This window comes from Crotalus tigris, unplaced genomic scaffold (assembly GCF_016545835.1).
Source record: "Crotalus tigris isolate CLP2741 ecotype Arizona unplaced genomic scaffold, ASM1654583v1 scf7180000018053.2689490, whole genome shotgun sequence".
Taxonomy (NCBI): Eukaryota; Metazoa; Chordata; class Lepidosauria; order Squamata; family Viperidae; genus Crotalus; species Crotalus tigris.
Genome location: NW_024096796.1, coordinates 796,792 through 824,519, shown reverse-complemented (window position 1 = coordinate 824,519; position 27,728 = coordinate 796,792). Strand labels below are relative to the sequence as shown.

The following is a 27,728-nucleotide window of genomic DNA, read 5'->3' as shown; positions in this document are numbered from 1 at the left end:
TTGTTTTTTGCGTGGACATGTGGTGGTGACATCCTATGTGGCTTTTGTGAGTGTGGGTCTGGTGTCATTCATTGTGTTAGGGACTCGTTTGTCAATAAGGGCGGGTTTCCAAATGGCTGGTAGGTGGGAGGTATCATCTCATTTGTTCATGCTGTGTGGGCGTTTTTCTATCTCGATGGCTTCTCTGATTATTCTGTTATTAAAGTGTTCAGTTTTGGCAATAGTTCTGGTCTTTTTAAAGTCAATTTCATGTCCTGTGATTTTAAGATGTTGGACCAGGGAAGAAGTTGGTTCCTCTTTTTTCACTGAGTTCTTATGTTCTTCAATGTGTGCACTTATTCTTCTGTTGGTTTGTCCGATGTATGTAGTGGGACAAGCGGTGCATGGGATTTCGTATACTCCTTGATTTTCTAATTCAAACAATAGTAATGCAGTTCACCATCTCACATCCCCGTGCAACTCAGACTAACCTGAGCACAACAAAGCCCCCACCCAAACAGAACACTCCCCCAACCAATCAGAGCACAGCCAACCCCCCATCCAATCAGAGCACAGCCAACCCCCCATCCATCAGAGCACAGCCAAGCTCCTAATCAATCAGAACACACCTCCATCCAATCAGAACACAGCCAAGCTCTCATCCAATCAGTTCATACCCCCACTGGCAGTTAAAAAGAAGAAACAGCTATGATCACACATTGCTCCTAGAAGCATGAAGCCGAAAACACCAGCCTGAATGAGACTTCGTCGAAACGTCACCATGACACTTCCAATTTGACGCGGGAGAAAACCCGAATGATCAAAGACATACATACACACACACACACACACACAATTTTTCCTTATAAAATTTATATAATAAAAATTACATCCAAATCTTTGGGCATGTTTGGAAATTGAGATGGAGTTAGTTTTATTTTGCTGAGAAAATAATAGAGTGATAGGACATCTGAATGACTAACAAAGTATTATTATATGAACTTTTGTAGGGGGAAAAAAAAAGCCCACTTCATCAAATGCTTGAATCATGGTCCCTAAGTTACAGAAATATATGTGTCGATAGGGAAATTCACAAAGTGAAGTGGGATGTCTAACACGTATTCTTGTTAGGTGGATTCTCTTACCCTGTCTCTGGTTAATGTTTGTGCCCTGTTTTTATGAACAATCCAAATATATCCCGGGGGTTGAATCCAAGCCTCTCCATCAACTTGCACAGGGACTCCCTCATCTCCCAGGATTGCAATCTTCACAGTTCGGCACTAAAAACAGAATATCTAGTGTTAATTGCATTCTAAAATTGATAAAAGCAACTTACAAAACAATGTCTGCTTTATGCTACCCCAGATATATTTCATATGTCCAATATAAATAAAAGATTTCCCTGAAAATGGTATTACTGCTCACAGTAACTGTATGAATGTCTAATATCTAGCTAAAATAGAGCATTATTTAGATATCAACCTATGTTTCACTTTGTTGATTACTATCTTTACTAACTCTTTAACCTTTAACATAGAACTGTCAGGTTTAAGTTTTATATAATATTCAATTCTCTACGGTCCTCTCAAAGGAAATCATCTTATGGATAAAAATAAGCCTAGTAAACACCTGGGCTATCCGATGATGTTGAAGATTAATTACACGAGAGACAGCCATCTGCATACTTCCAAACACTGCAACCACTTCTAGGATCTTATCATCGAAAGAAGGAGCTGTAAATGTCTACAATAACACAGAGAATTAAACAAATTGGAGTTGCTTCAAGTATAATGGATTCCTTTTGCTCCCAATCATGACAAACAAGCAAGTAATACACAGACATGTACTTTAAAGAGCATACATGCATTATAATTCTACAGAAAATGGAACAAAATACTAATATAGTCTTCATTCTTAAAGTAAAATATAAAATGACAAATGTAAAAGAAGCAGATTTTATTTTTCATGTCACCACTAGTGACTTCATCTTACTACTAGTAAAAAAAATTAAACCACAGAAAGGTCAAAAATATTCTTATGAGTTCAAGAAATTATGAAAAGATGGAAACTTGAGTGGAAAAGTGCTTTGTTTCAGTATTTTTTTTTCCAAAAATGTCAAAAAAAAAAAAAGATGAGAAATACTTACATCATCTTCTTTAGTTCCTCCCCAGAAGTTTGTGCCTCCTGCATAGCTGGGGATGTTGAGAACCGCAATTCCTTGAAGACTGGGCAAAGGGATTGGACGCCCATCACACTATACGATATAAAGCCAATTTTATGTAATGTTTCAAACACAGATTCATATATTTGATTAGTAAACCACCTTTAAAATGCTAGAGAGTGTAGGCAATTGCTCAGAATTAATTTGGTAAATTAATTTTCCCAAAATTCATTTCTACACATTCCATATACTATTACTACAAAGCCCTCTTCCACTGATGAAAGGAAAATAACTATAACGTCCCTGTGTAGACATTAGTATTTGCTTAAATAAGAACCTGAAATTTACCTCTTTCCTCATCTTTTTATCAAAATAAAATAATTAGAGGAATTCTTTGCAATCTTTCTTAAAAATCTAAAGTCATTTTTAAATAACTTGTACTATGGACACATGAAAATTAATTAAAGATCCAGTATAATTTTTTTACAATATGAATGGGTCCATCAATTTTAACAGGGTGATTTCATTTAACATAATTTTGCATTAAAATATACAAATGATTTGTAACGTTCACCAAATTCAACAATTCTGCATGTGTATCAATAAGCATCAGTGAAATATAGCAAAAAGTTAGGTCGTGCAGGATATTCAAAGAACACTTCACAAGTGTTCAAATGCATTTCCTCAAAACACTGAGGCAGCTGAGCCCTCAAGAAGTTTCAGGCTGGCTGTTTTGGGGTCTTTCTCAGTATCTGTTTAACCAACGGTCTCAATGGAAGTGTTGTCCATGCAGCCTAGGAAGGCCTCTAAAACAGCTATGCTGAGCTTTGTAAAAAACATAGATGTTTCCAGAAAGGCACTCTATTCATGCAGGCATGCTTTGCAAAATCTTAATAATTAACAGAAAATTATTTGCAATTTTTGGGCACTCAAGTATGCTTAAAAGATGTCTTATAGCATGAAAATCATGAACCATAGTACAAAATCAAAAAGTTCATCTGTTCACTTCAAATAACAGTTCAAACTGGCTAGGGCTATTTTAAATACATTACCTCTAACAAAACCTTCTGTTCTAAGTTTTTGTAAGTTCTGTGTAGCAGCTCCTTTGTCCCAAGAACTCCGTACCACATCATATTTTTTGTACGACTTCTGATAATGGAAAATAGAAATAAAATTAAATATATCAAAATTATCACTAAAAATGACACCAATAATTATACAACGATAAGTATTAAAGGAAGCGTAGATTTATATTTGCAGTTAATAGATGAAAAGTTTAAAACTATGTAAAATAGATTGCAATACCTGCATTTCTCTGGATGTTCATCACGCTTGTTGTTGAAATCCAAAGAAATCTTTGCATCCAAGCCAATTCCAAAATAATTATTCATGACACATTTCTCTATGTAACAATCACTGCAAGATGAATTTATATCATAAACAAATTGTTTTCATGTGATGGAATAATTTAGCATCCTCTCTATTTTCTATCCATTTGCAACAACTCTCTCTCTCTCTCTCTCTCTCTCTCTCTCTCTCTCTCTCTCTGAATAAACAACAATAAATGAATTTGTTCTTGGAGATATTAGAAACATGGCTAGCCAACAATTGAACAATAAACAGAAATATAGTGAACAGTGCTGGTGTAGACTACATCCTCTAGCTTAACTCCTGCTTCTAATTTCTTTTGCTTACTCTTTCTTATTCTTTTTCTGAGCTCAAGCTGAATGTTGTAATGACTATGTATTTATATATGCACATAATTAAAATATATTTTCAGCCTTTTTTGTACTCCAGCTAGTAACAAATATTAAATATATTTAATATAAATAACATCCTCATTTCAACTTATATAGTGAGTAATGAATCTATTTTCTTTATTGCTAACTAAACACTTACAGATTTTCTGGCTCAGGGTTAAATGGATCTGCGTTGATCAACAACCGACTGATGACAGAACCTCCTGGTAGAGAACCAGATGTCCCAGCACGGAAATCTGCCAAAAGAATGCAGAAGTTACAGGAAATACTATACAAGTTAAGAAGTGTGGCAGAACAAAGCAGATTTAAAAATTAATTTTACCTTCAAAATCAATAAGCAATATTGCATCTAAGCATGAAACATCATCTCATGTTTCTATACTATTGTTGAAAGGTAAAGGAGAAACAGAACTTGATTTTTTTTAATAAAAAACCCTAAGTTTAGTACTAGTCCTACACAGAAAGAGATTCAAGCACATTTTCAGCACACACAAAAGAGATTTCAACACTTTTTCCTGTGTTTTCCCTGTATTATTCAGCAAAAAACTGTAAATGATTTCCACATATCTTTGGAAGCAAAGTTTGTTTCACTGTTTTAAAATATTGGTCCTAATTTAAAACAGCATTTAACAAGGATGATTTTTAACGTATGCAAAACAACTATAATGGCTGATACATTTTCTGGGCCTGCAGTTTTGGAAAAAAATCCAGAGAAGAGCAACTAAGATGATCAAAGGCCTGAAGACTAAAACATATGAAGAATGGCTGCAGGACTTGGGTTTGGCTAATCTAAAGAACAGAAGAAATAGGGGAGACATGATAGCAGTATTCTAGTATTTGAGGGGCTGCCACAAAGACGAGGGGGTCACTTTGTTCACCAGAGCATAAGAGGGCAGGACGAGAAACAATGGTTGGAAACTGATCAAAGAGAGAAGCAACCTGGAATTAAAGAGAAACTTCCTGACAGTTAGGACAATTAACCAGTGGAACAGCTTGTCTCCAGAAATCGTGGGTGCTCCATCACTGGAGATTTTTAAGAAGAGACTGGACAGTCACTTGTCTGAGATGGTATAGGTCCTCCTGCTTGAGCAGGGGGCTGGACTAGAAGACCTCCAAGGTTCTGTTCTATTCTATTCTATTCTATTCTATTCTATTCTATTCTATTCTATTGATTAAGGTTATTTGATTTTGTGTGATCACCACTAACTATCTGAAACAATGTGAAATATAATGGAAAAACATTCATTTATATAGTGATGAAATCCTATTTCAATTAGATGGGAAGAGTGCTAATGAACTCACTGGGATAGATGATCTTTGCGTTCAACATTGGCAAGCTGTCCCGGTTTCCTGCCTGTGGAGGAAGAGAGGCAGAGCTTCCTACTGATATACTTCCTTTACTTATTAGTCTTTCACAAGGAGACTTGATTACTGAAAAACATAAAAAAGACCATAGAAACTATAGCATACTAGTGATACTACAATTATAATATATAATAATAATATATTATTTTCATCTATTTGTCCTGATATTTGATCCTCATTTTCTTGGTATGATCAAACCACTTCTATATTCACCACACATTCATTCCTGACTCCATCTCTTCTTGTTTTACAACCTCAGAAGCAATGTGTTGGTGCTGGCAGTTTGCTTGGCAAACAGCTGATGTATTTCCCATTGTGTTCCTGTTCACTATCCTCTTTTCCAATCTCTTCATGTCCAATCTCTCTACTCTACTGGGGAGTGGGCAGAGGAGACATTCCCTACAGAAATTATTTGGTGAAATCCTTTGTTTTTGAGGAGCGAGAGAAGAAGGACAGCGGTTGGCACATGAAAGGGGGAGAAGGGCAAGGGAGAGAGGACCGTGCAGATTTTTTCACTGTCTTGTTTTGCAGATTTGGGCAGTGTGGGTGCAGTGGGATGGGATTGGTTAGGGAAGTAGAAGGGATTCCAATAAAGCATATTACAGAAGGGGGGAATCCTTAGTCCCATATGAGTGCTGGAAGGTAGGGAGAGGGAAGCAGGGATTTTTAGTCCTACTTGACCGTGGGGGAAACCAAATGTCTGCCATCAACTTCTGTGCATTTTCTCCTGGTTGGCCCCAGATCTGAAGGACCCAAAGGGATGCTTTCCCAGCCCTATCTGACATTCCAAGGTACATGCAGATGTATGCCTCAATGTGCTTGCATAGAGAAATGCAGAAAGAAGTCTTCATACTTCCCATTCCAAAGTAACACTTTTAAAAAAAACAAAACAAAACTCCTAAACTTGTATTTAAAACTTCTATTGCTAAGGACTGAAGGAGACTTATCCAATGCTCTAAAACCTGCCATTGTGGAGGTTCCTAATAGCAGTTGAAAAGCAATTTCCAAAAATAATTAAAAAATGAGGCTTGGTGAACTATCTCCATATAAGCTACATTATGACTGTGAGCTTGGTTGAAATCTCTTAACTTCTAACTGCTCAACTGAAGACCTGACCACAAAAACAAAATGCAGCTGTCCAGAGTATCTGTGGGCAATCTATGATAGATTTGCCATATGGCTATCTATCTCTTTTGCAAAGCTGTCCCAGCTCCTTGAACTACATCTAGTTCACTGTGAATCCTCACCAGAAATTCTTTTCTTTTTGAGTAAACAGCAAAAGGTAATTAAAAGTTTCATTTTGGAAAGTTACAAACAAATCCAAAAGGGTTTGAAATAAGATTTTGAAATCAATGATAAGAATCCTTCCCATGTCATTTTGAATTCTTAAAAAAACCCCACAATAGCAATAGCATTTAGACTTATATACTACTTTACAGTGCTTTATAGCCCTCTCTAATCAGTTTACAGAGTCAGCATATTGCCCCCAACAATCTGGGTCCTCATTTTACCGACCTCGGAAGGATGGAAGGCTGAGTCAACCTTGAGCCGGTGAGAATCGAACTGCTGAACAGCTGGCAGTCAGCAATCAGCAGAATTAGCCTGCAATATTGCATTCTAACCACTGCGCCACCACAGCTCTTAAGATGGTACTACGAAGGTTGAATACTAGAGCTAACCAGAAAGAATTAAAGATTTCAACTAAGGGAGAGGAACACTTAAATTTAATACAGAACAGAGCAAAATGCTTTAACATTGGATATACTGAAGTACAGATACCCCTTGACTTATGACCATTCATTTAACAACAATCTGAAATTATGAGGGCCATAGAATGATGTTTCATGGCCTGTAAAGAATCTCTGGCCACTGAAAAATGTTGCAGCGTACCACCCCAGCAGTCACATATGCAATCTGACTGCTTGGCAACCTGTTCGCACTTATGACCAGTTGCCAAAAGTCCTGTGATCATGATCACCACCTGCAATATTTTCTGTTGGAAAGTTAAAGAGGAAGTCAACAGATTCTCTCCTGACAAGCAGCTCTTTAAGAGAGAAAGGACTTCCTGCTGGGAGAGAATTTTAGCTCTGAATGGAGCTGAAATTACACCTCCAGCTACAGGCAGCCCTTCAAGAGTGAAAGGGCTATCTACCACCGGAGGGAAGAAGAACTCCTCTAGCAGGTTGCAGAAATAGAGTTCAGATCCTGAAGATTAAGCTCCCTTCCTACAGCCTTTTGGAAGAGTTCCCTTCTATGTAGCTCTTTTGTTCTATTACAATCCTTATTACAAACCAAACCAAAAACATCCATTAAACTTGTGTTATATAATCACTCATCTGACTATCCAACTGAAAGCACACAGCACTTGAAAAAGATATTTTATAAAATATGTCAAATAGGCTCTGGAAAGATGCTTATAAGGAAACTGGAGATAAATAACCTGGTTCACATAAGAGGTTTACCTTTCCGGTGGCTTCTCCCTTTTGGAAATCCATAGTTGCCAATGTGTGAAGACTGTAAATTGATTTTGTTCTCATTCCTTAGATCCTTTCCTTCTTCAGGGGTGGAAAAATCCAGAAGAAAGCTTGCCTGTTCTTGGGTTTGAGCATTCTGTTCATCAACAGCTACAAAGTAAAACAGAAACAGAGTCAGGTATCTTTGCTCATGCTGTACCAAGGGAACTAGTCAAGCAAAAGAATATTTTCATCAAGGCAGAAACTCAAGTTAGCTTTACCGGATGGGAGAATGCTGAAATCATTGGCTATCTTGCTTTTATCATTTCCTTTTAAAAATACTCCCTAAAATAAAGATCCGGTTGCTTATTATTTTTTGGTTATCATATATGGATTATGTCCCTACAAAGAAAATATAATCAAAATTTTCTGTTGCTGAGAAACATTTTTAGGCAGAAAACACAATTTGCAATGTTCAGTCCAACTTTTATCATTAGTTTCCTTTAAAATTATCCTAGGCTGCTATGAGTAATAGGTACAGAAGAAAAAGAATGGATGAATGCACAAATGACTAGTTGTACCACAATTACAGTTAAGCAAATTGTTCTTTTCTGTGATCCATGCTATAATTGAAAAGTATACCTGTGATCCATGCTATAATTGAAAATTATACCTCTAGTAATTCACGTACTACATTTTAATGGAGAGTAGTTGTAAAAGTCATGTTCATAGAACACATCAATCTGAGTTCTAATATTGAGAGAAAAATGCTTTATAAAAGTGGAAGACTGGGTCTATGTCATTGTCTGGGTTGGATCTAGAGTTTACAGCAAAAGATGGTAAGAGATTTTTTAAAAAAAAAATGCTGAATAGACTATGGCTGGAGTCCTTCAGGTGACAGCTGTTTTATTATTTTATATGACACAACTTCTATTATTCTATTTGCTAACCTCTGAAGTGAAACTGGTGGTCCATAGGTTCAAGTCTAAGCAACAAAGAAACAGTTGCTGCAATTGAAAGAATGATATCAAGACCAAATGCTGCACACGGACGTTTAAGATTGGAGGGTTCTTGCTAAGGAGTTAATAGCAGACCAAAGAAAGAAGATAGGTAAAAAGCTAAGTTGGTTCAAATTTAACTGAGAAACTGCTGGTAAATATGTAGTGCAGTGTAAAGTTATTCTTGTGAAATTTATAGTATGGTGGAGTGGGACATATTACCAGCAGCAGCAACGATAGGTAATGGTGAAAGATTTCATCCCTATTCTATTCAAGAATATACATCAATTGGAAAAGTAATCAATGTTCCCTCAGGAAAGGGAGGAGATAATAGAATATATAGCAGTGGCACCAGAAGTAGCCTTTTAGGGACGAGAGGGGAAAAAATATAAACGTTTGTATTTTATAAAAATATACAAGGGTGTTTGGTTTCAAGAACAAATAAATGTATCTTGCAGAGATTGAATATATTATTTCAATCTGGAATATAACTTTCTGCACTGTACACTGATAGTATAAGGCCCCATTGCTGAAAGTTGTTCTAAACAATCATGTGCTAGAACATCTAGCCACAAGAAGACACTTAAGAGCAGTTTACAAAATTATTTTGGAAATGGAAACAAGGGAGGGAAACTTCTGGCATACCTCTAATACAGTGTTTCTCAACCTTGGCCACTTGAAGACGTCAGGACTTCAACTCCCAAAATTCTGATATTTGATCCTTCAGTTCTTGGAGTTGAAGTCCAGACGTCTTCAAGTGGCCAAGGTTGAGAAGCACTGCTCTAATAAAAGGGAGAAAGGAAAGTGGGTAAAAAAATGAACACTGGAAATGGGCTTCTGTATGTACCCAGCACAAATACAGAAGCTCTTTAAGTATCTGGACTGAAGTAGCATATCTGAAAGATCCTTTTAACTAAAGCATCATAAATTGAAGCATCCTTTTGAAACTCTACACAGCACTTTGGGAATCCAAATAAAATATATTTTAGGAGGAAAAGTTTCTCTTTTTTAAGCCTTCTTTTTTATAGAAAAAAAAACACTATGTAAGACTGGCTTATGACTAGTAATATAACGCATAGTTATACTATTTATTTATTTATTTATTTATTTGGAATTAAAAATTAATAAAAATCACCAGGTCTAAATGCCATATTACCAAGAATTTCAATATTAGCAATTAATTATTTATAGCATTTGATTCTACAGGAAAGCTTAAAATAGATACAAAAAGTGCATCTGTTTACTATTGCTTCCACTTGCATAATTTTAATGTTATTGTTTTCTCTTATTAGTTATTGATCTTATTGCTATTTTGATTTAAAAAAAATATTTATGCACTATATCATTATATATTGGAATCTGCCTTGAAAAATCCTTAAAAAGCTGGTTAGTAATAAATAAATAAATAAAATACAACCATGCTGAATCTTCCGACAAAAAAGTAGTCATTAAAACCAGTGCCACCAATCTCAGCAAATTACACACATTTTATAAATTATTGTCTGAAGACACTGGAGGGTGCTTACTTGACAAATGTGAAACAAGACCTACTAAAAGCAAATGACCGTTGCCTTGTTAAAACTTCTGAAGGTCTTCAAGAGTTGGTAAATATGAAGACATGATGCTTTGGTCTAAACTGGACATTGTGACATTAGATGGACAGTCTAAATTTTCTTTGAAATTAATTAGGTGCTTTAGAATAATATAATTTTAAGAACACAGCACTTCTATTTTAAGAATACAACACTTAAATCTTAAGTCCATAGAAAGATAATAAAGAGAGGTATTTCTTTCAGGCAGTGGCTGAATTACCTTTTTCTGCATGCTCAATAATTTGACGAATGGCTTTTTTCAGACTGTTGGCTCTCAACATCAGCTGTTCACGTGGTCTAAATATCTGAGTACGAGCAATACAGGATGACCCTGCTGACAGCTCAGTAGAAGTATCACAAGCCATTCCAGAACCATCACCATCTTCTGTTTCTTCTGCAATGGTGGGAGGTGGGTTTGGCAAAGATGTTGAAGCTTGAGATTCTTCATTCAGTGTCTTCAAAAGTGAGTCCAGCTTCTCTTTCAAAACAGAGCACTACAAGTAGAAAGAAAAATGTGTACAGTGATTGTATAGTATGGGTCTATGTGTGTATGAGAGAGAGAGAAACTGAAATGTCTTTTTCCAAATACCTTTCTGGTCATGACTTCTGACTCCTCTGAACTTTCTGGTGCTCTTTCATATGCTTTCCCTACTCGAGCTACAAAATCTTTCACGGTTTCACAAAGCACCCTAAAGAAGGCAGAGGAAATGTGCAGTAATCTATTCTCATTCACAACATCTAGCTTCTATTAGGTCAGCTTCCTTCTTAGTACTTACTTGGCTGATGAGATGACTACTGAGTGTTGGTCAGATGTCAAAATTTTGGATAAATGAGCAGCCACAGAGTCTTCATAGAAAAGTATCTGTTGTACCTTGTGAAAGCAGACATAGAAAAGTGTATTATTTCTGCCAATAATGCAAAGCACAAAATTAGAACTAATTTGTACATGCTCAATAAAGACGGACTCAGGATTTCAATTTATTCTATGGGGAACATTACACAAAATAGCACAACTGTCAAATCCTGGCTGAAAAGCCCTACAGAGTAAAACACCAGAAACATAGTGATCTCTAATGTAAACTTTATTAGGCATAGAATATTGGTAGATAGAAGGAAAGCTGGCTCTGGCAATATGGTGAGAAACAGATAATTAAAGGAATAAAACTTTTCCTCGCTCTCTGACAGTTCAGGTCACATTGTCCAATTAATCTTCTAGCAATTGTTATCAGAAGAAACCTTCCACTGGCCAAAACATCTCTTCAGCAACTTTGGCTCTCATACTGATAGAGAACACCTGTGGATCCCAAGCTCTTCCCTCCCCCCTCGCAACTGTAGGCAAGCTAGAAGCAATATGGCAGTCCTAATAACAATAAATCTTCGTAGCTTGACAACAACTTGACAGAAAAGTGAAAAAGGGGGCAGGTTACAAATATTTTAAAATAATCAAAATAAAAGTTATTGCATATTCATACAAGGGACATGAATGCAGTAAAACAAGAATGGGGAACATGTGAATCTTTAGATATAACTATATTGTGATTTGACAGTTTTGGAATTCTGAAAAATGAAAAATCTAACTTCACCTTCTCCTACTTTAAACTTCAAATCTCTGTTAAATGGTTTTGTTTGAACCTCTCTGAATACTTTTTACCTACATAAAGCACCATATCCCTTTTTAGTGCTCTAAAGTTTGTATATTTTAATACTCTTTCATGTCATATGAATATTTGCTTTATTTTATTTATTACCTCAGTTTTCCAGCTTAATTGTCTTTCTTTACACTTTCTCCTTTTAATAATTACCTACCTCAGAACTTTCACTGAAATCTTCAAGAACTGTAGTAGCTGATGTTTGAGGAGGGAGTTTTGTTTCATATACCATAATGCTCCATCTAGTACAAAAGATTTATTACACCAATTACTACAAATCAGATTCTGTATACTATTAAAAATGAATAGCAGATACAATTCATTTTGATCTTTTATTTATTCAGGTGCAAAATGTGTGAGCTCAGGAACAGTAAGCATGAATATCCATAGGCACATATATGTATACCTATACATACATATACATAACATACATTTATACACAGTTATTATAGTCATGCAGAGTAAGCACTGAAGTTCATTTTCCCTACATCCAGTAAAATGGCCTTAAATTACTAACAAAAAATAACAGTAATATTTACCCAGAGCAATTCCTACTACGCTTAAGAAATTCTGAATACACAAGAGATGTTAATCATAATTATTGTTCATAGTATATAATTACCTAAGTATTGACTGCTACAGAAATCAGAAAATTTTAAACACTGTACTAAAAATAGTTAATGCTTTTCAATTTAACATTTAATGCATAATTATTAAATAGTATATGACTAATATTGTTACAGAGCAAGACATATAACTTGATAAAATTTTCAGACTTTGCTATTTTGAATACTATCATTTATAACACCCAAGTAAATCAACTAATGCCCATAAAATTATAAATCAAACAAATTAGAATAATACTATCTTTAGGATTAAACTTGAACACATTCTGCCAATTTGTAAAAGCCAGAGATAAAGTTTTTTAGCTTGGAATATAAAAGCATTTACTTAAACATCTTAGCCATTTTCGGGACTGCTGAATGGCACACTATAGCAATGCAACTGATCTTCCTACATAACCAAGCTTTGTTAAGACACTTTTAAAATTTAAGGCATATAAACATAATGCATATATGCCAACAATAATGAAAGTCAGATTCCATCAGATAATAAAGAAAGATATTCAAACTTGTGTATATAAAATTGTACCTCTAGGCCAGGGGTCTTCAAACTTGGCCCTTTTATGACTTGTGGACTTCAACTTCCAGAATTCTGGGAGTTGAAGTCCACAAATCATAAAAGGGCCAAGTTTTCTAGGCCTTTTATATTAATTTATGTAGAATGAAGTTCTTAAGTCTTCCAAAGTGGCTGATCTTTATTTGGTGTTAAGTTCAGATTCAGAGTGAAAACTAGGGGCAGTGAATGGAAATACATAATGTCATTTACCTATCAAGCATTTTGGTACTGGCCCTTTCCAGCTTTTCCAATATTTGAGGAAGTTGAGTATCATCATCACAAGCAGATCCCCAACCTAGCACACGTGCAAGGTCATTGCCAGTACCTAAAGGCAAGACACCCAGCTGGCACTACGTATAGGAAAGGAAAAATAAAAACACAGCATAACCAAAAGAGCTTCACTGAAAACAGTCACAAAAGAGAAACACTGAAGAAAGTCATTCTAATTTCATTAATGTGGAAAGATGCATGAAATAAAATTACACGATAAAAAGATTAATGTGTTATTCATACTATATCAACATTTTTCCAGGTTCTCCCTGCCAGCTTGAGCTTCCTCAGTGAATATCTGATTTGTGCACTCCCTTTACACATATGGTATTTATTAAAAAAATTGTTTTGCATCATTCTTTTAACAAATTTGTTCAAAAGGGCTTATTTGAAATCTTTTTCATCATCTTTTCAATCCTCACTTGGGATTGAATTGTATAACTTTTATTTTAAAACTTTTCAACGTATCTAAAATTTTTGTTTTCCTTTTTTGCAAGCCTGGCAACAACCAAAACAAAGCTGCTATTTCTTAATAGGGATGGATGGCAAACTAATTTTAATTACGGATGTAATTAATCTCTGATGAAAGATTAACATTTTAGTCTTACTGCTATGATGTTTTACCATCATAACTAATTATTATAAATAATTGTGCTTAATTAGCAGTATCTTCTAAGAAAATAGCCATTTTAAGGCTAATGAAATAGCTGCCCAGGAATCATTTCAAATATGTCAGGACAGAACTCCATTTGGCAGGCTGTTTATGCACAGCTAATTAACAATGTGGGACTTCCCAATTTTATTAGGAAAGTGTGGCTAAGGGCTGGGAATTGCAATGATTTAAAAAGTTTCTTATGGTGACCAACTCTGTATAAATTGCTAGTTGTACAGGACAGTACCTTTGAACTTTCAAGGGTTTATGATTTTATCACCAAGTCCCACACAAATTGCTGCATCCCATGTTAAAATTGAAAACCCCATATTTGCCATATAAACTTTCAAGTTCAAATACTTATTTTTCATAACATTTTGGCATGAATCATGTTTGCCTTTTGGGGGGATTTATTCTTTTTCACTTAGGGATAAACACTGTGGTATTAGAAAGGTACCTGTTTATGGAGACTGAGGCTATCAATTTCAGAGAGTACCCATCCAACGCTTCCATCCCCACCACACACCAGAATTCGGAAAGTGTCAAATTTCTGAAATAAACGTAAACTGAAAAGGGGAAAAAAAATTACCATTAAACATATTATTCAAATTTGAGAATGCTAAGAATCCACTGTATGCATTTTCTGCACAGCAATAATATAAAATATTTATTGGATTTTTAATTAATCTGAATAAGTTTCGAATTACAGGATCATATAATGAACATAGTACAGTTCTTTATTAAGCAGATACATCTTCTAAAAAAACAGTTTTGTGCATTTCAACACACAAATGATGTTATGGAGCTTTGTAAAGGAGAAGTTATTTTTATGCTAGATGTGAATGAAATAAATACACATTGGACAACTGCTCAGTGAATAAGCACTTGCTTGGCATGCAGAAGATGTTAAGTCCCTCAGTGGCAAATTTTACAGTACTAGCTGGATAAATAAACAATTTGATATGATTTAAAATATTCATAAATATGAAATAATTCTTATTCAAAAACATAATTAAATATCAATTAAAACAATCAAATATAAGGAAATGACAACCGTTCTGAGAAGACTTCCTTTGGTTGTATCGTCCATACCTATTGATAAGATATACTCACTAAAATGACCTAAGTAATAATGGTAGTGCAATGTTTCATAGGAACAAATTTTGATATATGAAGGTAAGCTCAATATAAATGTGGACAAAACAGAAACACTGTTTTGTTTTGAGCCTGAACCAAACACGTTGCATTTAAGAAGTTCAATCAAACCATTTTAGGAGGATTGTGATTTGGCAGAAGTGCCAGGTTTCAGCCAATAAAAAAATCTGGAAGGTTGCTGTGACAGAGTAGAGCAATGCTGTTGCACTTACCCTCTTTTCTCTTCCACTGTCTCTTCCCAATCCTCACTATTCACTCTTAGCCAGCATCCATTTATTCTCCTATTCTCACCTACCAATTTAACCCCCTCAATTTCTCAGCAATCATTTTTTCCTATCTCTCCTGAACTATGTGGCATCACTCAATAGTCCTAAAAAATTTTCTGCTGCTACACTGCTGAAAAACTTTGGTCCGTATTACAACTCATCTCCAGATCAAACATACATGCACTTTACCTTTATGCCCACACCAAAAGCGATGTTTCAAACTGTTCCAAATTGGTTATTCTGAGCAGAAGATAAGAATGGTTAATTTTTATAAATAGAATGCAATTTGCCTACCCAAGATGAGGTCCTCCATTCATAAGATCAAAGACTTGTGCAGGATTTAACAGTTGTTTAAATCTTCGAAGAAACTTTACACCCTGGTTGTCTCCACTTTTTGAGTTGACAAAGACCAACAAAGGGCTTGTACAAGAAGGAGGACAAGTGGCTTTCCAAAAACCTGGAGGAAAAAACAATGATTGAGGAAAATTAGTAATTATACACTTACAGAAGTTTAATTATAATTATTGTTTTACGATTATGGCCTTACCTAAAAGATAAAACAAACTGATTTTTAAAAATTATTTTAAAAGTAATTAGTTTGAAACAGAAGTATATAAAATGCAGATCAGATTTGGAATAAAACCCAAATCTTTTTTAAGGGTCCAGAAAGCTAGAATATTCTCTTTCTTCTTAGGAATATTCTATTTCTTCCTTCCCATCACCAGGTGTTCCAGTTCTTTCATCTAACTGTAGCTCAGTATGCCATGACCAATAAATATGTTCAGTCATCAGAGAATACTTCTTAATTTCTGCTCTTGTTCTTCCCCTGGGACAACACTGACAAACAGTAGCAATTATAATGACTTACCATCAGAATCAATGCTGTTGAGAGCTGTGGGAGGGATGACAGACACTTTACAAAGGCCAAGGGGGCATTTTGTTGGTAATAAGTCTCTGCATGAGGTATGTACCTGTAACAATAAAACCACACCCATTAAATTTTGTAGCGCCTGGTTTCTGACTTTTCATTTGCTTTTCTAATATTTTTTCCCACACAATAATACAGACATAAAATATTAAGAAATTTATTATGTTTAAGATTTGAATTGAGGATACAGTGATACATCTAACATTGTTCTGTATTAAGTTGTTCATAATTAAGCCTTGCCAAAACACAGGACAGCCTATTAAGACAAGGCCATAGTTAAGTTCCAAATTCCAAATGTGAAAGAATTCAAGAATATTTATTACTTTTTCAAATGGGATTTTTTTTAACAAGGCACTTGTAAACAAGCCAACTGTTTACCAAATCTCCTTTATTCAGTATAAGAAAATTCTAGGTGCTAAAAATATTGCAGCTTGACACTTAGTAAAATTTCTCCTGGTCATCATTTTCCGCATTTTATTAAGAATGGCAATTTCTCATAACTAGTTAGAAGAATGGTATTTGGCAAAAAAGAAAAAAAACTTGAAACCCTTTCTCAGCCTATGAAAATACACCTGTAATATATACCAAAGGAGAGCTGAAACTCTCAGCAATGCACTATAATTACTTACCATGGCTTTGCACCAAAGACAACGCCAGTCTTGCAAGCGTAGGACACTGCCACATGTTTTATCACACACTGTACATTTGGCACTCACAGGTAGGTTTCCCTCCAGCCACTGGTGTGGCATTGAAATCTATTCAACCAGAATTAATTTTTTTAACAAGACAAGTTTAAAAGCCATTACAATATAAACAGATATTTCTTCACATGTAGAACATAGAAATCCCTTATTTTATAACACTTTCAATATAACATATATTCATGTAGTTTGGAATACAGATCTGCCTTCTTAAATGCCTAAAATAGTTCTGGTGGATTACATCAAGATTCTAGGATAGCAGTGCGTATATCCAGGCAGATTTTTACAAATTCAACTGTCAGCTTCTCAGTTCATCTTATGGGTTCCCAAGAAAATTAAATAATCAAGCGTAGTTTCTTCTTTTCCTGAAATTTCTCTTATGCTACTATTTAGAGAAAATGAGAAACAAAGTACTTCTCGCCTGCTTAATATATTCAAATATTAGTGCAACTTACAGAAATCTCTCCCTCCCTCCCTCCCTCCCTCCCTCCCTCCCTCCCTCCCTCCCATACCTTTGAACAAAGCCCCACCCCTCTCTCTCTCCTTCCCTCCCTCTTTCTCTCCCTCTCTCTCCCTAAGCCAGGAGTCTCACAAATATGACAGGTTGTATTTCTGCTAGGGTTTAAAGCAGTGGTTCTCAACCTTTTTAATGCCGCGACCCCCAACCGGTCGTAAGTCGAAGACTACTCAGTCGTACGTCGAGGACTACTCAACTGGTGCAGCACCGTTTGCAGAATGGGACTTTTGGCGGGCTCAGCAGGGCAGAGACAGCCTGGACAATTCCTATTGGCTTTTGAAAGCCAATTGAATTAGACTCTATTCAAGAGAGTCTATTCTATTGGCTTTCAAAAGCCAATAGAATAAAAGGGAGTAGCACAGTTAAGGAAAAGGGGAAAAAAATGGCGGACTGCGTTGTTTGGCGACCCCCGTGAAATGGTCGTTCAATCCCAAATGGGGTCCCGACCCACAGGTTGAGAACGACTGGTTTAAAGAATGTAGTAAGCAGCAGCAGAGATTTTACTTGAAGCTCTTTTTTACAGTAGTATCAGAAAAGTATTTCTATACCACAACTTATATATCTACCATGGGGCTCGAAGAATGCGAAAAATCTTTTTTCAGTCTTGCTACTTCTAGGATTAACTATGATTTATTGTTTAGTCACAGATGAATTAAAACAGATCTCACCTCTTCTTCAAGGCTTATTGAATTCCAAAAGACTTGGAAAGAGCCAGGCAAAATATTCTTCAAGTGTCTGTTTGGTATTTCTTTGATTATTGTCTTGAGATATTTCCACCATCTCAAGATCACCAAAAATTTCTAACCTCAGGAGTAGCTCATTTTTAAATAAACAGCATACAATAGTTCCTCAACTGGGAGCATTATAGAAATGTTAGGAAAAAAATAAATACTCTTGTGCTCCAAAAAATTAAAAATGTCCCTCACTGAAACCTTCAGAGTGTCTTAGCAGGGAAGCCCCCTATTCAGTGTGCTTTCAATATCTTTGGTAAAAATCACCCTTTGAAAAATGTTGTTTTACATACCCCATCTTCCTCTTCAATGATATCCTTCCCAATGGATGCCAGCGTTGTCCATTTGCAGTTATTAGTTGCCCGGACAGCACATCTCTTGTGAGCCTTAAATTTGCACACTAACAACAACAAAAAAAAAGTGTCTATGTATTGGGGAAAGCACATAATGAATTAACCTGTGAGAAATTGTAATTCCCATCTTTTCCATTCCTCATTTTTGGTGTCTGTTTTTGTTTGCTTATTTTTGTTTTTTGGTGTCTTACTTACTGGAATCAGGAATTCATAAACTGGAAGCACATATAGAATCAAACAGTTTTATTCTGTACTATTTAACTTGGTGTAGTTATTTATTTTTTTATAAGTTTTATGAGCCTCATTTGTCAAATATCAGGATATGAAATCAAATACTTTACTTTATTCTTATTAAAACTCTTTTGACCATTATTATCTATCTAATGGATAATAGATTTTATAAGTTATTGTAAGCCCATAATTTCATGTGCCAAGCAACATATTATAAAAAAATTTTTTACCTTCACAGGATAGTCCATGAGATGTGACCCCAGATAATGCCTCTCGACACACATTGCAGTACGTTGGACGTGCATGTGAGCAAGCATACCAGTTATGCATTCCTGAAAAATGGTCCATACTGTACTGGGTAGACTGCAAATTACATTCAAACAAACCTAAGGTTATTTAAAAATAAATGTAACATAAAATAAAATACTCATTTTAATTTTATAAATCTAGTTTTGTGTCAATACAAAGTATATTAAATACATAAAAATTGAGTAAGAATGCCATCTCATATTCAAGTAAGGAGAAAAAAGTAAATAAACTGAAGAGTACTGTGAGGATCAAATGGATTCTTCCAGCCTATGCATTATAAAGATTAATGAGAGAGCAAGAAATGGCCACCCCAATGAATTTTTAATTAGGATACTAGTGCATAATCTTTGAATTTGGCTTGGCTGATAAACTTTAATAGTAGCCACTAGAAACAAGAGACTGTTGAAACTTATAACTTCTGTATGGGAACCTCAATGTTTTCTTTAATAACAGGGAGCAACCTATCAATATAATGTTATAAGATTACATACCTGCTGATTTGAACAATATTATCTGTAGATTATATATTATAGTATTATAATATACAGTATATATAATATATTATAGATGTCTATAAATTATCAACGTTTACTATTGAAAATTTATTCTTTAGAGCTACTGGGAAGTAGTAATTGCTTAACAGGACATGTAAAGTTTTTTTCAAATTAATTTTTAAAAAGAAAAATATGCTGGAAAGGTGCAGGAAATATATTTCACATTCATAGTTTTCTAAATGCACTGCAATTTTATAGCAGAAAATTATCTCAAAAGACAACAAGGCAAAATATTTTTCCTCAGATAAAAAAAAAACTACAGTATTACTCTTTTAAAAGAATCAGTATTTATTCTCGCTGAAAGTTGTGAATTACAATTTTTTAAAAAAGGAAAAACCTGCAATGTGGCTCCAAAACTATTTCCTGAGAGAAGGCAAAGAAATATATATTTGGGGCTTAAAAAGGGACAATCTTTCCACCATAGCTTCTCCTTACCCTGTCACTATGGGTGAAGGTTGGAGTTGGAAAGGCAGGAAACAATCCTGGTATGACAGAACCATTGTGTAGTCAAAGGCCAGATTGTGCAAAAAGCCAGGCCAGATGAAAACATATTCTAAAATATTTATTTAAAAGGCTAATAATAGAAAGAGGCTTAGGATTTAAATACTGAGGCATTTAGATGACTTGCACTGTTCCACACTTTTGAGTTTTTACAAATTGTAAAGATCTGGTGGATTCTCCCAGGTCCTTGGTTAGGATGATTCATGTGTGTAATGCTGTCCCCAAAAGGGCTATTTGATTTTATACAATTCTGTTTGTCACAGCCGCAAGGCCCAGAAGATAATACGGGTCCATCTAGTTGTTGTCACCCATTTAGCACCACAGGGGGAGCATGTATAGTTTAAGCTTAAGGAATGCTTTAGGACAGTGACTGAGCCTATTTGGTTTTTGATTCTGTATTCCAGTCAACTGCGTTCTTCTTTTTCTTATTTTTTTAAATTGTAAGTCACTCAGAGACCTTGGAGAATTGAACAACCTCAAAAACTGAATGAATGAATGAATGAATGAATGAACACTGCATTGAGTATGTACCACCTGGATGCTGTTCTTCATTTTGTTAAGACTGCTTATATCTGCAACAAAAACTCTTTTCTAGTCAAGTCTTTGAATTCCTGTGGTTTCATCAGATTCAAGAGAAAATTATTGTTGGCAAACTTTGTGACAACTGAACTATTAAATTTGGCTCTTGGTTAGTTTGTGTATATTTATTTAGTTTTTTTACTTCTTTTGATAAAATATGTATTAGTAACTTATTTCTGCATTTACCTTGGTGAGCTATTAATATACCGTATATGCCGGCGTATTAGGCGACCCGGCGTATAAGACGACCCCATCTTTATAGCCGGGCTGCATTCCTAGAACGTCGTCTTATACGCCGGAAACTATCAGTATTTCTGGCGTATAAGACGACTCGGCGTATAAGACGACCCCCGTCTTTGGTGCCAATTTCAGCGCTCGCGGAAGTCGTCTTATACGCCGGCATTTACGGTAGTAGTAAGTCCTTTAAATATACAATCTACTGGAAAAGCCTATCACATTAATAATAATATGTAATACAGGTAGTCCTCAACTTACAACAATTCATTTAGTAACCATTCAAAGTTACAATGGCACTGAAAAAGTGACTTATAAGTGACTTATTTTGCACACTTAACAACCCTTGCAGCATCCCCATGGTCGCATGATCAAAATTCAGACATTTGGCAACTGACTTATATTTATGATGGTTGCAGTTGTCCCAGGGTCATGTGATCACCTTTTGCTACCTTCTGATAAGCAAAGTCAATCGAAAAGCCAGATTCACTTAACAATCATGTTACTAAGTTAGTGACAACCTGCAGTGATTCACTTAACAACTATGGCAAGAAAGGTCATAAAATGGGGCAAAACTCACTTAACAAATGTCTGACTTAGCAACAAAATTTTAGGCTCCATTGTGGCCATACGTCAAGGACTATCTGTATATTTATGCTAATAAACGAATAGGCCTTTTATCTACACCTTCATACACTTCCATATGTCTTTTATAGGCATTAGAAAGGGACATAAATATAGTGAGCCTCCATGCTGAAAAAGATAATTTACCATTGTTAAAAACTATTCTCCTTCTGAATACACTTATGACAACTGACCTCAAAGGATACTATCATAATTGATGAAACATACAGGACATAAGAATAAGAAGCAATATGGATCCATATTTTTATCTAACATCACCTCAAAATGTTCACGATTCTGTACAATTTTTAGTGCAGCAATCCAGTCTTCCATTTCTTTTCTGTTGTCAGCACACAAGATGAGTTTTCGACATGGGGTAATAACCTGTAAGATAAGAAAATTGTGTCCAAACCCCAGAAATATTAAAAGAGAAGGGAAACAACAAAGACCTACCTCATTAGTGTTTCAATTTTCAAAATGACAGACTACTTTATCAGAGGTAGTAGATTCTGGAGAGATAAAGTATGCTATGATACTCTAAGATAATACTTTTTATATTGTTTATTGGAAACTGTTCAGAGTGATTCTGGATAAATGTGTCAGTGCAACATATAATTATAGTATATGATTAGAAATACAAGTAAGTAGAGATATCCTACTGCACACATTTGTTATCACTGCCCCCCCAATTCTGTATCCACACACATTCATACATAATACTTTCACTCAAACTCACCACAGTCTCCAAGACATGAAGACACATGCTACAATTAGAGTTTAAATCAATATCTGAGGAAACGAAGTAGGCTGTTTTAAAGGTTTACATGAAAAGAGTTAAAACTCAAGAGATTCTCTTGAGGACAGAAACAATAACAACTACAAAAACCCCGAGACCACCTCTTCTCCAACTTTTCAATGCTTCAGACATTCTCCATTTATTGTAATATAGCAGCAGGATATGTTCCCAACCACTATTGCCACCATAGGCATGCAATTTGCCTTGCTTCAATTGATAAGCCTCTCCTTTTCAAACAAAATATTTGCATTCCCATGTTGGAGAAATGAATACACTTCTTCAGCTTTTGAAATATGTGCCATGCAATTTTCAATATATACACAAATAAATAATACTATGTGTTTTATAGATACATATACAAAGAGGGGTCTATGAAAGTAATGAGCTATAGTATGGTATAATTCCTCATTTGTATGACATATATCTAATATGGCCTAAGAGATTCTGGCCAGATTGGTTCTAAAATCAGAACCGATTTTATCTAACATACGCATGTACATATTTATAGAAACATACTAATATCCATTCTCTGCTTTCTGTTTTACTTACCAGTCATCCAAAATGTAACAGAACAATTACTCTACTGTGGCTTTTGCAAACAACTGGGAGTCATAAACCTTGCTTATCTAGGGAAAAAGGCAAGGAATCTGATCTACCAATAAATCCTGAACCATCTTTTGCCTATCTCTGAAGTAAAGAGCACAAGAACAATACATTATTTGCCACGTTAATGTTTAAAGTGTATTAAATATAAAAGCCAGTAGAAGCCAAACAATTTAGTGTACTGAGCTATACATTAAATAAGCTATATGCTCAACCCTATAAAGACCAAAGGATTTCTCAACCCTATAAAGACCAAAGGAGCTCCCAAATAATAGATAATAAATATGAAAGTACAGACAGAAAGTAGCATTCTGTGAGGCATACATCGAGATAATCTGCCACAAAAAGACAAAGGTACAATAAAATTAGTACACAATTAGATTAAATTATTACAATTATTAAATTATTACAATTAGAATTTGTAATATTTACCCGACAGAGCACTCCTGACAGAAAACAGCAATGATTCCTTGAATGCGTAACATTTTCCCTGTATTTACAATTTATAAAAATCTCTAATTTCTAGTTTTTGTAATCTATAATAAGATAAATCTATGACAATATTTAGCAATATTTAAAGGTAAGATTTATCCCAGAATCCACTAATCTGGGATTCAGTAGTTTGAGTTACCATGATCAACTTAATTTGGAAGTAAAATTATGGCTATAAAAGGCAGATTATGCCTTTTCTCAATCTGAATTAAATTACTATTTCCCTATTAGGTGTTAATGAAGATACATTGAAACAATTAAAGGAATAGGTCAAATAATGAAAAGAAATGAGATGGAAAAACATGCAGAATATGTTAAATTGTGATGGAACACAGTAGTCTGGATTCCCAGGAGAGAGGGGATACATTCCAGAACACTAAGAAGCAGCTCAGTTCAGAGCTGTTCAGTTTGTGTAACAGAAAGAGGATGAAGACAGAACCTTCCTAATAGTTTTCAGAGTATATGCTTGATGTAGATAGCTGAATACTTCATTTTGGCAAGATTCTGTCTATAGGAATGGAATAATAAAGAAATCTGCTTGGAAGTATCACCATGTGTTTCTCCATTTTTTGGATCCATCAAAAAATAGATTGTTCCCAGTGTAAAATTATTAATGCACACTGTAGAGCACTAAGAGGGCAGAACCAAGGGATTTCTAAAAGGTATGGTCTGAAACAAGGTATCATCATCTCAGGCCTAGTAAATCCCAACACAGGCCATAGCCAAAAATTAGGAACTGTGCATATACAAACAGGTAAATCAAGACAGTAAGCTATCCAGCAGTCTGACCACCAAATCAAACACAAGCATGCTGTCAAAAAAGGAATTTATAGTACAAATTTTCCTGGAGGGTTACTTTATAGACAGGAAATGTTACAGATGAGATTAACCTCAAATGCAATCTGTGAATCCATGACAGGACATAAAAATAAACACGTACCCTTTATCGCTATTAGTCCCCCTTTACAGCAGACATCATACAGATACAGGAAACATACAGAAAAAATATCCTGCAAAATAAATACACAAAAAGGTTGATCTAATTCAGCAATCCCAAAATTAGAATGCATACATAGAAACAACAGTCTATATACAGACAGCTGAATTCCAATATGTTCTATAATAAAAGCCTATTATTTTGTTGGCTAGGAATGATGAAGACTGTAGTCCAAGTCATCTGAGTGGCACCAAATTACAAAAAAAGCATATGAAAATAACTAGATCAACCTTTATGTGTTTATAATGTACAAAAAATTGTCATCTATCCATCTATATATCATGACAGAAACATATCAGATTCATGACAGAAATATATCAGATTCAAACTCACTGTCTTCTTGTCTTTCACTATCACACACACAACATATTTACTAATGCATGTGGAAAAACCAGTATGAAACACAGAAAATAAAATATAAAAATACAAAACATAAAACAATTATCGTATTGCTTCCATGCTGAACTAGTTTATTGAGGATAATATGCATATTAAGCCAAAACACAAAGGCTGTTTTAGATTGAAGGCCACTTACATCTGACATAAATTTTCTGTATACTGTCATTCTACCTCAGGGCAATCTCAATAAATATATACAATAATCAAATTCTTCATATCATTGCTAATCTCATTAAAATAAACATAAGCCCTTAAAGAAAAATTGAGGAAAAGGGAATAATTAAGAGCAAAATGAATATGCAAAACAAATTTCTTTATTTCAAAATGCTAAATTAATCTCTATGTTCCCCATTTTGCTTTTATTATTATTAAAATAATCTCTTTTTTAAATTCATTTCAAAAGAGAAAGAAATTTAAGATTTCTTGTCTCATTTTGATTCTGTCAAAATAAATTTTTATCCACTGTGTTACTAGAGCTTTCCAAACATTTGTCAACTGCTCTGAACATTTTCCCAAAAACAAAACAAAACAAGGGCTTTGGTAAAACATGCAGTAAAATGTCCCTTTTTTGAGACAAATCTCACAATGACCAAGAAACAGAAAAACAAATTAATGCCACATTGGCTGGGTCTAAATTAGCTTAAAATATGTAGAAACATACTTCAAACAAACTTTGAGGTAGTCAAAATGAATCTGCTAAGTATAGCTATCCTGATGCAGCCGGCTTCTGAAAACAGCCAACTCTGTGTGTGACAGAGACTGATAACTATAGCTGTTTCCTCTTTACTCACATCCTGCTTGAATACAGCTTTGTATATTATTTGTCAGTTTGAAATTTCAGAACTTTAAAAACAACAAGCTATAAGTAGAATGTAAAATAAAATATAATTCTGCAGATCAAATTGACTAATAACTTTGGGTTTAATAGCCACATAATTCATGTCAAAATTAGATCTATGCACTTCGTTATTTCAGTTACTATGCAGGTCCCATTTAATTTTTTTTATCAGTGAGGACATAAGGAAAATCAAGAAATTCTCACTAGCACAATTATAAAATAAAAGATTTGATGGGATAAACATATCATCGGACTAAAAACCAAAGGAAGCCCCTAATATAAAGCTAACAATTTAATTAAACATAGCATTAAAATATATCCATTTCACAAAAGGAAAACAGAGAATGACAACTGCTGAGGCTCAAATATCTAAGAAACCTACCACAAAGAAAAGAATCCAAATGATAAATCACATATTTGAGTCCAAAAAACACATACAAGAATGGAATTAAAATCAATTCCCAGAGTAAAAACTGATGATTTGGAGAAAAATCCTAAAACTAATCAAATAAACAGAGACAAAACTAATCTTGCCCTCCCATGGAAAAATAGATACATTTTGAAGAATTTGTCCAAAGCACAAAAAACAAGTTGTCTCAAAATAAACTTTTCAGAACTAAGAACTACTTCTTAGTAGTTAAGAACTGCTACTTCCTACAATTGCTCACATACATAGGCAAAAGCCCACAGAGTTATTTCTTCCCTTCCTCTAGTCTACTCTTTTTAAAAAGAAATTTTAATTGGCTGGCTAGGCATGTAAAAAAATGAATTTCCAATCTATTTCTTTCTTTTTCAGAGAATATGCTTCATTCATTTGATGATCAGGGGAATGCTATAGAATGGAAGGAATGAAGGCACAGCATCACAATTAAGCTTCAGGAGACATAAAAAAATGAAATAGAAGGAGCACATGCTTCAGCAGCCAAGTGCAGAGTTGATGGGATACTGTGGCATCCACAGATACAGATCAGTGATACAGATCACTGATCTTAAGCTTACTGTATCTAAATAATGTAAAATGTATGCTTTTATTACAATTGTCAAATATATTCTCTAGTATAATGCAGAAGTTGGGACAGTTGCTGACTTGTAACCAGATGTAATTTTCTAAAACATGATGCCAATGAACAGTAATGTACAAGATATTTGAAAGTAATTCCCAAACCTGTACAATTTTATATAAAATTAACAATAAACAGAACACTATAATCCAGATATAAAAATAAATAGGCAATTGTAAATTATTTTCCTACATTTTCCTTCATTAAAATGAAAAAACTATTACAAAAAAAATACAATATATACTCTGAGAGTTGTATGTGAAATAAACTTTAAGTACAGAATTTAATATTTTTACAAGCTGTATCTTTCATTAATCATTTAATATCTTTTGCAAGAAACTTCAACTTACTATGGTATTTAATTATTTTTTCTAGATTCTTGTTTAAAACTCTCAAAATATTTCACAGCTCATCTTCTCAATTATGGTTTATAGTTATTTCTGTAAAGTTAGAATTGGAGATTTTCTTTATATGAAATGTAAAGAAATGTATTATCTAGAATACGAAGATCATCTATTATATAAGCCAAGAATATGTAGAACCATCTGTTTCTCCTTCTTTTTGACACTACCTCCTCTGTCCATCAGATACATAAACAGATACCTATTTTCTTTTATTCTCTCAACTTCTTTTCCCAGAGAACTGAATTGACCACTTAGACATAGTAGGTTTCTGAAGTAAAGTCTAGGATGTCAGTGAGCCAATTTCCACTACAGAACAATGGGAATTATTTCCTTTCTGAAATACCAGCCTGTATTTAGCACTGACTGCTTGATATCTGTACAAATAGGAAAGAAAAAA

At 34.5% G+C, this 27,728-nt stretch overlaps 1 protein-coding gene across 5 annotated transcripts in view; it reads right to left on the bottom strand.

Moving 5' to 3' along the window:
• Positions 1 to 27,728, bottom strand: part of DGKD (diacylglycerol kinase delta) — a 74,513-nt gene that overhangs the window by 12,001 nt on the left and 34,784 nt on the right. For 3 of the 5 annotated variants that reach the window (XM_039347127.1, XM_039347126.1, XM_039347130.1), the window contains 20 exons: positions 22,021 to 22,125; positions 19,171 to 19,303; positions 18,650 to 18,756; positions 17,037 to 17,162; positions 16,348 to 16,450; positions 15,774 to 15,936; positions 14,516 to 14,624; positions 13,347 to 13,486; positions 12,115 to 12,199; positions 11,085 to 11,179; positions 10,898 to 10,997; positions 10,529 to 10,802; positions 7,728 to 7,889; positions 5,203 to 5,331; positions 4,040 to 4,136; positions 3,446 to 3,556; positions 3,193 to 3,289; positions 2,126 to 2,233; positions 1,609 to 1,722; positions 1,125 to 1,259 (listed from right to left, as the gene is read on the bottom strand). In XM_039347127.1, coding sequence (XP_039203061.1) covers positions 1,125 to 1,259; positions 1,609 to 1,722; positions 2,126 to 2,233; positions 3,193 to 3,289; positions 3,446 to 3,556; positions 4,040 to 4,136; positions 5,203 to 5,331; positions 7,728 to 7,889; positions 10,529 to 10,802; positions 10,898 to 10,997; positions 11,085 to 11,179; positions 12,115 to 12,199; positions 13,347 to 13,486; positions 14,516 to 14,624; positions 15,774 to 15,936; positions 16,348 to 16,450; positions 17,037 to 17,162; positions 18,650 to 18,756; positions 19,171 to 19,303; positions 22,021 to 22,125 — 2,493 coding nt within the window. Of the gene's footprint in view, positions 1 to 1,124; positions 1,260 to 1,608; positions 1,723 to 2,125; positions 2,234 to 3,192; positions 3,290 to 3,445; positions 3,557 to 4,039; positions 4,137 to 5,202; positions 5,332 to 7,727; positions 7,890 to 10,528; positions 10,803 to 10,897; positions 10,998 to 11,084; positions 11,180 to 12,114; positions 12,200 to 13,346; positions 13,487 to 14,515; positions 14,625 to 15,773; positions 15,937 to 16,347; positions 16,451 to 17,036; positions 17,163 to 18,649; positions 18,757 to 19,170; positions 19,304 to 22,020; positions 22,126 to 24,572; positions 24,643 to 27,728 lie in introns of all 5 variants that reach the window. The other 2 variants (XM_039347131.1, XM_039347129.1) reach the window with 2 other exon arrangements.